Source organism: Acanthopagrus latus, chromosome 19, assembly GCF_904848185.1.
Source record: "Acanthopagrus latus isolate v.2019 chromosome 19, fAcaLat1.1, whole genome shotgun sequence".
Classification (NCBI taxonomy): Eukaryota; Metazoa; Chordata; class Actinopteri; order Spariformes; family Sparidae; genus Acanthopagrus; species Acanthopagrus latus.
In genome coordinates, this window is record NC_051057.1 from 14124832 (window position 1) to 14138226 (window position 13395).

Sequence of the window (13395 nt, forward strand, 5' to 3'; positions counted from 1 at the left end):
CCACAGAAGAAGAAGACGAAGAAGACTACATGCGACATCTGAGAGCTGCTTTAGGGTTGCTGGGGCAACCAGCACAATCCCCGCTCCTTTGGCGAGGCTTTCAGCAGGCCTCAATCACACTTCCTTTCGCTTGAGAGAGTTGTTTTTTTTCCTCCAGCGCTGTTAAATAGGAGGGAGGCCCAGCAGCGTTCAAAGGAAAATGAGCAGGAGCTGAGGTATGAGGTAATACACTGAGGCATGTTTCCACTGAAATAAAAACACGTTAGCCTGGAAGGGTTTACTGGTTTTATAATCATAGTAATTATTGCATATTAAGCAGCCAAAAATATACATATAAATGGACTCACATGAGCAGATGAAGTTAAGACACATGAACGATGGAACAAAAATAACATTTCTCGGTAGCGTTTTACATCAAGCTCCTTGTAATAAGCATGAGTTACTAGGTGATAAGGTCCAATAGCTGCAACAAACGTATAATGAGGTATATATTAATCTAAATAAACAATAAAAGGAAACTCATAAGGCTTTTGTTAAAGAATAGGTTCATCTGAAAATGAAAATTCAGTCATTGTCTTCTCACCACAACACTGATGGAAAGTCAGGTGAAGTTTCCAAGTCCACAAAACATTCCTGGAGGTTCACAGCAAAACAGCGTTGCAGCAGTCTCCTAAACTGAACTGTAGTAGATGGGGACTTGTTTAAAATGTGAAAATAACAACTGAAAAAATAAACAAAACCTTACGATGCGCTCAAGGTTTGCACGCTTTCAGCTTAGCACCTAAGATAAAGTCTTTTGCTTTAAAAAGGGTGTAAATATCCTGAGACTTGGATTATGCCAGACAAGCTGTGTGGAGGCATTTTGTATATTTTTTTCAGTTGCTTTTTTTTTGTTTTAAAACCAGTCCTCATCTACTTCAGTTGTTTAGAAGAATGCTACAAAACTGTTTTGATGTGATACTCCAAAAATCTCTCTGAGGCTTCTGACCTGACTTTCAGTCGGCGTGGGGGTGAGTAGGTAACAACTGAATGTTCATTTTTGGGTGAACTTAACCTTTGAAGGTCCAGTGTGTAGGATTTAGAGGCCTCTAGCAGTGCGGTTGCGGATCGAAAACCAACTGAATCCCCCTCAGTGTTTGGTTTGTCCGCTCTGGGCTACTGTGGAAACATGGCAGTGCAACATGGTGGACTCAGTGAAAGATGACCCGTGCCCCCTGTAAATGTGAAAGGCTCATTCTTAGGCAACAAAAACACAATGATGCTTACTTTCAGGTGCTCGTACACTAATCAAAACATAATCATGTCCAATATTATCTTCCATTTCTGCTAATAGATTCTCCCAAATTTGACACACTGGACCTTTAATATTCTTTGGCAGTCTACAAATTGCTACATTTCTTGCAAATGCCTCATAATCAACAACAAATGCATAAATTATCAACTCTTATTACATGGACCTTGATATATAGTGCAACCCATTTCTCTTGGGTAACAGCAGCAGGTCATAGAAAAAGGCTACATATGATAATTAAAGCATCGCTTATTGCCTTGTTGTTTGCCACTAACTCTTATGATTACTGCTCTTTGTTACACAAATGAACACAGTGATTGCATTTATATATTTTCCAAAGCATGAGCCTGGCGTTCTCACTAGGAGGATAAAGGTGGCAGAAAAACAGCAGCTGCTCAGCTCTCTGTACATTCAAACGTTCAGGTATGTTTGCATGTGTGGCCCCGCCCCCCATCAGTGATGTCACATCGGGCACAGTCCATCAGATGCAATGGGCAGAACATTGTCTGTGACATCACTGATCTCGTCCGGTTTGTACAATCCCCATTCAACCTCTGGCTTTTTGAAATGCGGCTGGGTCAAGAAACACCTGATATGACAATTATCAACCTGCCATCGTCAGGATAATCAAAGACCCGTCTTTTCGTGCTTCCTTCCCCCACCGCAGCCCCTCCTCTCGGCCACACATGACAAAGAGGAGGGCCTCTTAGTCGCCCTCAAAGGCCCCGTTCGTGGCTCCCTGGCATTCACTCTTTTTCCGGCACTTGGACAAGATCCTGTGGAGGAGGCCCGGGGATCTGTGTGTCTGAGGTTGGGAGGCCGCGGGCTGAGGCGCAGGGATCTGGGGCCTCTGCGCCGGGATGGGGCCCTCCTTCTCACCTTGGCCCCCATCCAGCCTGGCTCCCCCTCCTCCGCCTCCTCCTCCTCCTCCCCCTCCACCTCCTGCTCCACCTCCTCTGCTCCCCCTCCTGAGCGCCTGTAGAATGTGTCCACTGGGGGACAAAGAGGAAATAACAAACACAAAGGCGCTGTTTATTCCTCATGACCCAAATTCCACCGCTAGCAGACAAGACAGGCACGGAGCCGTACAGAGGGCTCTGTGTGGTGTGCGTGTGTGTGTATATGTGAGGGTGTGTGAGCAAAGTTCAGTGGCAGACTGTCAAAAATAAATGCCCCCCGCTGTCAAATAAACCACCAGAGAGATACAGTATCCTATCATCTGCTGCAACACTGAGAAAATGTTGTCAGTCTTTCGCAAATATTCCGACAAGATTTCAAGGAGCTGTCAAACATTTGCTTGTCCCTTTAGATGAAAACACTTCAAAGTCTTTTCCTTTCCCTCCTGATCCTTTTTCGGCCTTAATGAGATGCAGTGCGGTGAGAGGGGATCGGCTAGTGTGTGTGTGTGTGTGTGTGTGTGTGTGTGTGTGTGTGTGTGCGAGCCTGCGTGTGTTCAGGGGGGTTAGTAATCAGTGTGCTTTGTCAACTAATGAGGGACAGAGGGGCCACCTGTTCAGGGGTGCTGGGCGGAGAGCGGTGGGATGGGATTTGGGGATGGGGGATGTGTTGGGGGTTCGGTGATTGAACAGCTGCTGGGTGCTGGGTGTGCGAACGATGTGTGTGCATGCACTTGCCGAGTTTGTTGTTGTGGCCACTGCTTGAATATTACACTTACTTTCTGCCTCGTATACCAGAGTCGTTCTCACAGGCATAGCTCCTCAGAGACACGCTCCTTCGCACGGCTCTCGGAGGAAGATTCACCTGAGAATGGGATCGGTCGATCAAAACGTTTGAGTTAAAAAAAACGTCTGTCAGATGCCCTGATATAAACACACTTCCTCTGGTATCATGTTTGAACAGAGTAAATAGCTCAAACTCTTTGAGGCTTTATTTAGCTGTTCTGATGTCTTTATTTAGACGGTGGCAGAACAGAAGTGTGAGTTTATTTGTGCTGTTAGATTGAACATATTATTCTACTTAATCTTATCTTTACTTTATCTAATTATTTCATCTTGTGTATGTTTGTATATTAATGTATAATTATATAATTTATGAATTACTTGTTAGGGTTAGGGTTAGGGACACCTGTAAAATAAAATGAACTCTATTTATATTATCAAGTCTATTCATGCTTTTAAATTGGACATGAATTAAGGAAGTCCCGGTTGTGTTCCTGTTAAAGGCCTTGAAAAGCTCACAACTGAGGTATTTCTTTAGACCTTTGAAGAGCTACTTCAGTGATTTAGTACCAGATTTATACACTTAGCCTACACATGTTCTAGTTGAGAGCCCTAAAAACACTGGAGACAACATTTCCCACGATGCAACTCCATCTTGTCTGTCATTAGACCTCCTAAATTCCAACTTATTCTGATTCTGATACCACTTTGTAAAGCAGGCTCACGATCAGCCATTTTCAAACTCAAGACTGAAGCTAAGATTGGCCTGATCATGTCGTAGTGATGTCACCATGTCGCTGGCCTTTGAAAAGAAAAAGCTGCTTGAGCACCACAGAACGAATTAAAATGTTTTCCACGGCAGAGTAGTGGTCCTTGTTACCAGTAAACTCAATCTCATGTACTGAATCCTTTAAAACAGTGTGTTAAGATCTCTTTTAGCCAGAAGCTGATTAAGAAACTGTGTTTGCATGATCTTTGAAACCTGACCGTGCTGCGGAAGAAGAGCAGGATATGAAAGAGTAGAAAGTACAATCTGCCTCCTGATATTAAGCAGCAGCAACAGCACAGGCCGGTAATGCTGCATTGCTGAGCTCATTCAGGCAGCCAACCAACCTGGCTCAGCTCCATCACACAGGAGGCGGGGAAGTAGCCCCGCTGGCCGTCCTGCAGCCGCCCAAACCACCTCTCCTCCTCATGTTTGGACAGCACCAGGATGACGTCACCGGCACACAGCTCCAGCTCATCTGGCCAGCTGGGCCTGTAGCTGTGCACCACTACCATCTGATGGACAGAGGGAGAGTTACAGCCTGTTGTTTTCATCTCAAACTGCAAGATTTTACACACAGTTAAAGCAAAGGTACGGTTTGTTGCTTCTGTTTTCGCTGGACCAATAAAAGCTGAAGTCTATATGTTCACTGCAGTCTATGGGTCAGAGGATTATGTGTCCAGATTAACTGCTGGGCAGTGAAATAGAAACCCTAAATCTGGGTGTACGCTTCATTATCTGTTCTCCTAAATATAGTCCATGTTTGTCTGAGGAGTTAGATGAGTGAAACACATAATGGAGCCATGGGAAATTGACTGACATAACATCATAACAGCTGACCTCACATAATGTCAACGTCAGACTTGTCAGTCAGTCTCCAGCACATGTAAAATTTAGACAACATCAATGATCTGTTTGTGTTGATTCTGTAGTTCAAGGCCAACACAATATGAGCTCAACAGATGCATTTTTATTCAGATCGATATTTAAATGAATGGAAATGATTAACTTGCCTTTTCAGCTTCTGCTCTGTACCGATATCTCCCTGTTAACCATGAAGAGTGGAAATGAATCAGCAAAAAACAGTATTTACTACATTTGTCAGAACTGCAAGATGCATAGGAATGTCTTACATAAATGCATGCACATAGCTATGTCTACAACAACATCCTCCATTACAGAGACCACATGGGGAGAAAAACAAAGGATCCATCCCATTATCTATTAATCATCTGACACTGATATGCCATCTCGCTCCCGCCGGCAATGTAAATAATGTCATGCGACGCCACACTTCACTGCAGATATAATCCCACTCACCTTGTGGAGCAAGGACAGTGGTGAAGACTTCAAAGTGTTCATTGCTGTGCATGTAGATGCGCTGCATGTTGAAGATCTGACACTTGCACACTGAGCCGAGGCTCCAGCACTCTCTGCACTACCTTTAAATAAATGCAGCTGACTAATCCACTGCAGCACTGACTGGAGCTGGACACGAGCAGCAACGCGTCCTTCCTAGAGTGCAACACACACACACACACACACACACACACAAGCATGTGCAGCAGACTGAAGGGGAAAAGAAAATCTTGTGATTGTGAAACTAATAATTATGTTTTTCTTCATTTTTAAGATTGTATTCAACCAGACAGGTCTATTTTCAATCTGTTTCACCCCGACAGTCGAATAAAAGGCAGAGATCATGCTTGACCACCTCATTTTCATGCCTGTGCCTATTGTTCTTTGACCATCTGTGGATGTGGATGAGAATTCATAATTTTGCCTCTCCGAGAGGGCTTGATTGATTCAGGGTTATTGACTGTGTCCCATTTTCCGGAGGCCTGGGTGAGCAGAGACAAAGATGAATGAGCTTGGGACGGGGTGGCGGACTGCTCAACAGATGGGTGAGAGAGGTCTCTGTGACGACCCCTCCTGTGTAGCTGCTCTGAGAGCAGCGTCTCCTGGGCTTGTGGTGTGGGAAGCCTCTAAAACCAGCCCGCGAAGTCCCCCCATCTCAGATCCTTAAATTAGCTTTGTGATCATCACTCACCAGTGCACACACCCTCATAGCAGGAGTTTCTGATTTCCCATGTAGTTGTTTTATGTAAAAAGATACTTCAATAACTTATCCACAGTTTTTGGTAAAGCCTGATGTGTGGTCTTCCTCCTTTGTTGCCTGAACCAGAAGAAGATTATCACACAATGTTTCAGTGTCTTTCAGCTTGCTGTTTTGATGTTACAGTGCTTAACTTTAATGTTTTGGTTCACTCTCACTGCTCCAATCTGCATTTACCACTGTACTAAAATTGCAAAGCAACAAACAGCAGACAGACAAAGTTAGCAACTTAGCTGGTGAACATACTGAAGGATTTAGCAGCTAAAGAGTTAGATATTTCCCTCAGGAGTTGGAGGAGCCCGATAGCAACGTCATTATAATGACATGAAATTAAACCAACTTGTTAGATTTTGGCTTTTTCCTGCCACAGCCGCCTGAGTCCTGCAGTGAGGGCCAGTGCAGCTCAGCAGCTTCACGTGCTGGCTGAGAGACTGGGAGCGAATGCAATCGATCTTTAGAGCCGGTGAAGATGTCTCTGGTCAGTAATCAAACTGTGTCAGTAATTGAACTGTGCATTTAGTTCACAAGGTTCAATGCTCTGATGTCTTCAGGTTCAGTCAGGTGCTCTTACTTACTTTACATTTTTCTTTTTTTTTTTTTTCTTTATTTTTGGAACATCAACTAGGCCATTTAAGTCTAAAATGTAAACACTGCCTTGGGAAAATAAAGGCTAAATCATCAACTTAAGAATATTTAGTCTTCAATAAAATACCAGTTTATAGTGTGAGACCTTTTATCCCCTTTAAATGTAAGTCTATAGTCTTTTTACATAGGAAAGTCATTACACAGCCAGGTGATACTACATCTGTTGATCATGTCCTCAGATCAAATTCCAAACCATCACTAAAACAACTGTGGTCACGAACAGCCTGACACACTGCAGCCAAACAGTATTTCTTTATTCATTCATCACGTCCCAAAAGCTGAAAATACGCTGCCGTGACACACACAATCACGTAATATCATATAAAAGATACTAATTTCAGGTGCTCCTTGAGATTTGATTACAGTTATTGGTCACAATAATCTAACTTACTCACATATTTACCTAAACAAACATGAAAATTTTAGTTCGTCAGCGTAAAGAAGGAACGTGGTTAAAATCCTGTCAGGAAAGCTGTGGATGAGCTTTGTAAGCTGAACTAGGTGACATGTGTTTGTCTCAAAGTGTAAGCAACAGTAACTGGATGAGACTTAACCTCATTATCTGTGGCCTCATTGCTCCTGCAGAACACTTGACAGGACTGAATCCTCTCTGGTCCTACGAGGAGTCTCTTTAAAAACAGGTGGCGCGTGAAATTACATACCTGAACATGAAGAAATAATCAGTAGGATAACGACATGCTCATTAATGATAGAAAGCTTTGATTATTAACAGCCTTTATTGTACTTTGCTTGAATCAAAATGCTCCAAAGGGGCTTTTTTTTTCTTCTTCTTCTTTTTTTTTTTGTAGTCTGTAGGTCTTCTCACAGTGTGACGCCTCCAGTCTAGACACCAAGGCCAAAGAAAAGCCTTTACATAACCGAAAACCACAGCTAAGCCGCTTAGAAAACAGGACTGACGTTCACTTCTAGGGAGAAGAAAACACCCGGGCACCTCAATGTTCAAGGATTTAAGTGCTGAAAGTTAAGAAAAGGCAGAGCAGACATTAAACATGAGACGCTTTCACTGGACTGAGTTTGTCTAAACTGTAGCTGATGCAGTTTCACTGAAGCAACCTGAAACAAAGTAAATATATATAAATGTCTAAACCATTAGATATTTACCATTTATGATATATATCCCTTAAATATCACGTTTATAGATATACTGGATGTGACTTTAGCATCAATGTGATGAAGTACATCGGTGTTGCCAGCCATTAGTTTATTTCTAATTTAGTCTAAAACCAGACTAATCCATAAACACTTCCTCGATTCATTTCTTTTTTTGTCAATGTATCATATAATTATGTGTATTGATATGATATGAAATTTCATGTACAACGATAAAAGTTGTGTTCAGTTTCTCTTCTTCTGCAGATGTAAGGAAACAAACATCACGTCAGGATTTAACTGTATATTTTTTTTTCACTGAAATGAAAATTACAACGCAAAAACATTCATTTGGGCCAATCATGAATCACAAGGCAATCAAATCTGTCAATATAATTACAGTTTTCATTTTTTATCTTATGTGAATACAGCCAACTAATAATAATAATATCATCCTTTTTACTTGACACACAGACCAATGAAAAGGCTTTTTTACTGATGATGACATGTCACATGGGTGAAAGTCTGAATCCTGTTATGTCACTCTGAACGTCAGTAACACTGCTGTAGACTGTGACATGTTTACACATTATAACACCAGCTTACTGTATTTCTGATAACATTGAACATATGTGAAAAATGTCATTATTTGCATCTTACATAACATTTTTAGAGGGCAATCTCAATCTTCCCAATATAAAAATTCTTAGTTTTGGAACGATGCACTGTGTAAGGGCTGATTCCAGTAACTACTGTCATTGTCGACTGATCTGTCGATTAATTTTGCAATTATATGATTAGTTTCTTTGCTAGAAATTGGTGAAAAATGTTGAATCGGTCCCCAAGATGATATCCTCAAATGTCAAATGATGTCAAGATTTTCAGTTCAACCATGAAATATTCACACTGAAGAAGCCGAATTACTCAAACGGACTAAACGATCATCAAAAACAGATGGTGATTAATATAAACAGGTGAAAACTAGTCAGTCACTGCAGCTCTACTTCTTTTCTTGTTGCCATGTGTCTTATCTCTAACATGCTGACCTAGTAAATTCTGAATGCAAACGGGAAAAGGAATCACAATTATCTGTTTGTTTGTTTTTTTAAATTCTGGCAGCAGTTTAGATATTTTCCATTTATAATAAACATATTGATCAGTTAGCCTCCATGATGCTGGGACAGACATTTAAAAGAGTCTGGTGACAGTTTTAAACGTACGGTGAAAGAGCCACAGACATTCTGGACTTGACACAAGATCATCAGTCACTTCATATCGCATCATATCAGTCCAGTCCAATGCTCTGATGATCAAGGCACAGTCAGGTGTAGCAGGTTACAGGAAGTCCTCAGTGTTTCCCAGGTTTGCCTCTCCGCTTCCCTCCTCCTCCTCCTCCAGCTTTACCTCCTTTCCCCTTCCCACCCTTCCCTTTGCCCTTCCCTGACATGTTGCCTCCTTTGCGTCCCTTCTTCCCTGCCCTCTTCTTGTACTTGGCCGCCGCCTCCTCCCTGTCCTCCTCTCTCATCTGCTTATTGACAGCCTTGGTGATGTCCAGCTTGGGCTTCTTGCCGTCCATGAGCTTGAGGAGCTCCAGCTGCTTGTGCCTCTCGCTGGAAAAGTCACCGATGAGGGGCTCGAACTTCCTCTTCTTGCCCGTGTTCTTTGGTGCCTTCTCTTTGGGCAGGCGGTCCTGGAACCTGCCCACGGATGCTGTGGAGGTCCTGGCCACACTCACAGCTAGAGACAGCTCGTCTTTGGACTGCTGGGTTGAGGTGGCCAGCCCCATGACTGGCACTTTGCCCTTCTGCGCCCTGGCGATGTTCTTCAGCCGGTTGTACTCGTTTTTAGCCACCCTCTCCTTCTTGGCTTTGACGCGTTTGGCGAACTGGTCCTCGTTCGGGTCTGCGGTCTCCGGCACCTCGATCAGCCACTCTTTGGTGTCGTCTTTAGCCCTCTTGTAGCCCCAGCGCCTCTTCCACTCCTTCGCTGTTTCGTCCCACACCAAGTTGGTCTTCTTCTTCTTCTGTATGCCCTTCAGCTTGGCGAACTGCTCCCATTTTGTGGGTGGTTTGGCCTTCGGAGGTGGTTTCTCTCTGGGCAGCGGGGTCGCCGGTTCGGGTAGTTTGACCACTATCGCCTCCTGGACTCTCTCCGTGGGCTGCTTCCAGATCTCGTTGATGAGCAGCTGCGTGTTGTCACGAGCTAGCGACCGCAGGAAGTCTTCTTTCTTCTGCTCTCTGAACTCCCGCAGGTCGATGCGGTTTTTGTCACAAGCTAGCAGGTTGCCGATGTCAAACTCCAGGTCCAGCTCCTTCTGGACGGAGATGCTTTTCAGTTTTTCGGCCTCTTCTTGCTCAGCTTTAGCAAGCAGCGCTTCCACACTGCACGCCGCCATGTTGGACAGTGCTGTTGGACGTCTGCTCCCCACGTGCCAAATAGAAAAACACAGGAACACTACTTCCGGGTCACAGTTAGCGTGAAGAAGTCCCGCCTCCAGACACAAGATGGCGGCAGTGTTCCTTAAAGATCCCTCTCAGACATATTTCAAGACACATATACTTAATACAACATTTTTTATGAAAATGATTTCCTAAAATCTACCCTTTCTACCGCAATGAAATATCCAGCATTCAAATATTTAATTCACAAACACAATATGTTTCTTATTTCACTAGAACGTTCACTCTATTTTTATTTTATTTTTACATTTTGAGAAAGAACTGTAGAAAAATAAGTCTAAATAATGAACAGGAAATGGAGATAATGTAAAAAGGTTTGGAAGATACATGGAAAATATCTGTTAGTGAATAAGGATGAAGTTGATTCAAGGGTGCAACTGTCTATCCACAATTGTTTTAGATATTTCACGCTCAAAAACAGTTTTGAGAGATTGTTTCTTTGCTATGTTTACAAAATAAGGCCCCTCTCTGTGCACTGATGTGGACAGAGAGTGTCAAGTTTTTACGTCTCACTTGTGTTGTGTGTCATTCTGGACCAATGATTGCCTTTCAAACTAGTTGTGATGTAACAAAATCATCCATTATGTACATGCCTTGAATGCAAATTTATTGTGCAAACAGACACCCAGTGTGAAACATAATTCTGCAACTAGAAGATCACGTTTAGCAAAACATGTTTTTTCACTGGGACTTTGAGACATTTTCTACTTTTTTCCCCGATTCAAAGTGAAAAATTGAAAAATTTGGACATACGTTTAAAGATACATTCATGTATATAGAGTTTATCTATTACCACAGTGCATGATATTAGCCTACATGTAGCCTATTCCTTTTCTTGTTTTGCACGAAAAACTGTGACCCAGTGAGTGTGTCCTACAGCTTCTGATTGTATGAGCTCATCTACATCAGTAGATGGAGTTTGCCCGTTCAAACTTACAAACTTTAAAAGCACTTTCAGGATTTCTCTCTCATGATAATGTTGAACAATATTTCTTGACAGTTCGTCTTGAAACAGCTGTTGACATGCCAGTGATCATGTGACACAACTAAAGCTTGGTGAGATGGATGAGAAGTGGCCTTTCCTTTTTATTTCAAAATTCCCATAAAGATACACACACGCACACATATTGGTGTTCATCAGTTGGTGTATATGGTGTTTTCTGAATTTTGTTGTTGCTTTATAAGCATAATGAACCATAAAAATACAGCCAGAATGAAAAACTGAATGAGGGAAAGACAATAACTGCAGGGCATGCTGACAGATTTGGCTGTGCAGACTCTTGTATCTGAAACTGTGCAAAATACCAAATAATGACCAAAAATTCCTTATTTTAACAATTGTTTCTTTAATTATGATTTGGAAACACATAGGAGGATGCGATCGTAAGACATGAAGTGAAACCAAGTAGAATAAATGCAATAAAACAAATCAAATTCTGGAGCAGTCACGTATCATAAGACAGACAAAATAAAACAAAACAAAACAAGTAGAATAACAGAACACTGAACACATTGTAAATGAAAATATAAAGACCAAAACCCTGGCAATAAAACTCAGAATAGACATTATTTAAACATATATATCAAGGTCTTCTTTGGTGTTTTCACCTCTAAGCTTCTGCATCAAGACTCTTTTAATGGCTGCGCCTCATTTTAAAGTTATGAAGTTGTAATAAACTTCATAATAGGATTACTCTAAGTGTTTTCATGAGAGATTAAATCCCCTGAAATATTAATATCCCTCTTTCTCTGTATAACATACTCGGTATGTGTTTAGATCCACGACTCTAATAACTCTATTTTTGTCCTTGTCTCCACTGATTTGGAGGAGATGGAGAGGGAGGAGGAGGAGGAGGAGGCGGAGGAGGCGGGGTGGGGGTCCTCTTACAATTGACTGGCTGGTTGCTCAAAGACGATGGTGTTATTATTTTGGGCTCCAGTAATTACATTCATCGCCACACTTGCCATGTGAATGCTAACGCTCTGACAGGCGCAGAGATAAGGTCACAAGTGATGCTGTGTTTGGAGATGTGAGGAGGAAATGCGTAATTAGTGGCCCAAAGTCCCCCCTTCCTGATTTAGAGAAGACTATAAGGTCCTCTGTGACGCAAATCTATATCATCTTAATTCAGCCAATTTAAACGTGGTCCACGAGCCGCTGGTCTCCCTGACTGTCTCCTCCACTGTCTCCACAAGTGTTGAAGGGTTTTTTTTTTTTTGCTGACTTTTGATCCTTGGTGAATTCAGCAAAACAGGATTACTTTTCCATGGTGTTTCTCTTAAGGAAGAATACACATCACAGGCTGGATAAAGTTATCTATGAGCTGTGACCGTGGAGCAAAGCCGCTCTCACTCCCAGCGTCCGAGTCTCCACAGCTCTTAAATGTGCTTAGAGGATAAGATTCATAGAAATAGTTCTCTCCATTACATACCGCCGCTTTCATGTGAAAACCCTCCTCGCAGGTTTTGGTTTCTTTTGTTTGTTAGTTTCAGCTCAATCCTCCTTACCGAGTCGATTCTTTGATTTCCTCTTCTGTCCCAAGTTCCTGAAATAATTGACAGCGTGGACTTGCAGGAGGCTTTTAATCTGACATTGTGCAACTGAGTCTCACCTGAGTTCATGCTGTAGTCACTGCAGGGGTGGGGGAAGAGCTCTGAACTTTTACTGAAGTGAAAGCAAATACCACAGTGGAGAAATAAACTATTACAACTAACAGCTGTGCAAATGGATTATAATTAGTGATTCATTAATGTGTATGGAATGTAACAGAAAAACTCCTTTGTGACGAAGCAGATGGGCACTTGTTTTGAAACCTAAAAAAGCAGCAAAAAAAAAAAAACAGCAAAAAAAGAGAAAATATTTACACCTTTGACACTTCAGTGCTTTAGTTTAGCAGCCTACAGGGAGATTGCAGCTTCTAAAAGACAGTAAATAATGTCTTTCAAATCAACTTTTGGATCACTGGGCTTCTGGAGACTTGGATTATACGGGTCGAGCTGTATGGAACCATTTTTTAAAAGGTGTTATTTATTTATGTTTACATTGTGAAAAGCTCCAGACATGACTGATGGAAAATGAATCTTCTCCAGAATTTCCATTGGCATGTGGGTAAATAAATAATGACAGAATTCTCAGTTTTGAGTGAACTAATCCTTTAATGTCCAATGAAAATATTTTCCATATTTACATGTATGGAAATGTGATGTTTTTTGTGTTGTGTTATGCTTTATATGTTCAATCAGCAAACTGTCAAATGAATAAACCAAAGGCGATTGACATTCCTTTTTGCATTACATTTTCAATTTTGGATCACAATGTCATCGTTACA

At 41.9% G+C, this 13395-nt stretch overlaps 2 protein-coding genes across 2 annotated transcripts; both read right to left on the reverse strand.

The window, feature by feature from the left end:
• Positions 1-271: 271 nt before the first annotated feature.
• Positions 272-5191, reverse strand: LOC119008895 (caskin-2-like). The gene is made up of 5 exons (XM_037079619.1): positions 5057-5191; positions 4750-4781; positions 4084-4251; positions 2967-3052; positions 272-2283 (listed from the first exon to the last, which is right to left on the reverse strand). Exons 1-5 carry the CDS (start codon positions 5121-5123, stop codon positions 1998-2000), a joined length of 639 nt encoding a protein of 212 aa, XP_036935514.1. The 5' UTR covers positions 5124-5191; the 3' UTR covers positions 272-1997.
• Positions 5192-7896: 2705 nt separating this feature from the next.
• rrs1 (ribosome biogenesis regulator 1 homolog) lies at positions 7897-10049 on the reverse strand. Its single transcript, XM_037079618.1, has one exon. The coding sequence runs from the start codon at positions 10000-10002 to the stop codon at positions 8956-8958; it is 1047 nt and encodes a 348-aa protein (XP_036935513.1). The 5' UTR covers positions 10003-10049; the 3' UTR covers positions 7897-8955.
• Between the last annotated feature and the right edge of the window lie 3346 nt (positions 10050-13395).

What these genes read in the sequence shown, in the direction of transcription:
- LOC119008895 (XM_037079619.1), bottom strand. Translation starts at nt 5,123, where the DNA reads ATGCAGCGCATCTACATGCACAGCAATGAACACTTTGAAGTCTTCACC. An exon ending in ACAGAGCAGAAGCTGAAAAG is followed by an intron (nt 4,252 to 4,749) that starts GCAAGTTAATCA and finishes TCTGTCCATCAG; the next exon opens with ATGGTAGTGGTGCACAGCTA. An exon ending in TCTGGTATACGAGGCAGAAA is followed by an intron (nt 2,284 to 2,966) that starts GTAAGTGTAATA and finishes TTTGTCCCCCAG; the next exon opens with TGGACACATTCTACAGGCGC.
- rrs1 (XM_037079618.1), bottom strand. Translation starts at nt 10,002, where the DNA reads ATGGCGGCGTGCAGTGTGGAAGCGCTGCTTGCTAAAGCTGAGCAAGAA.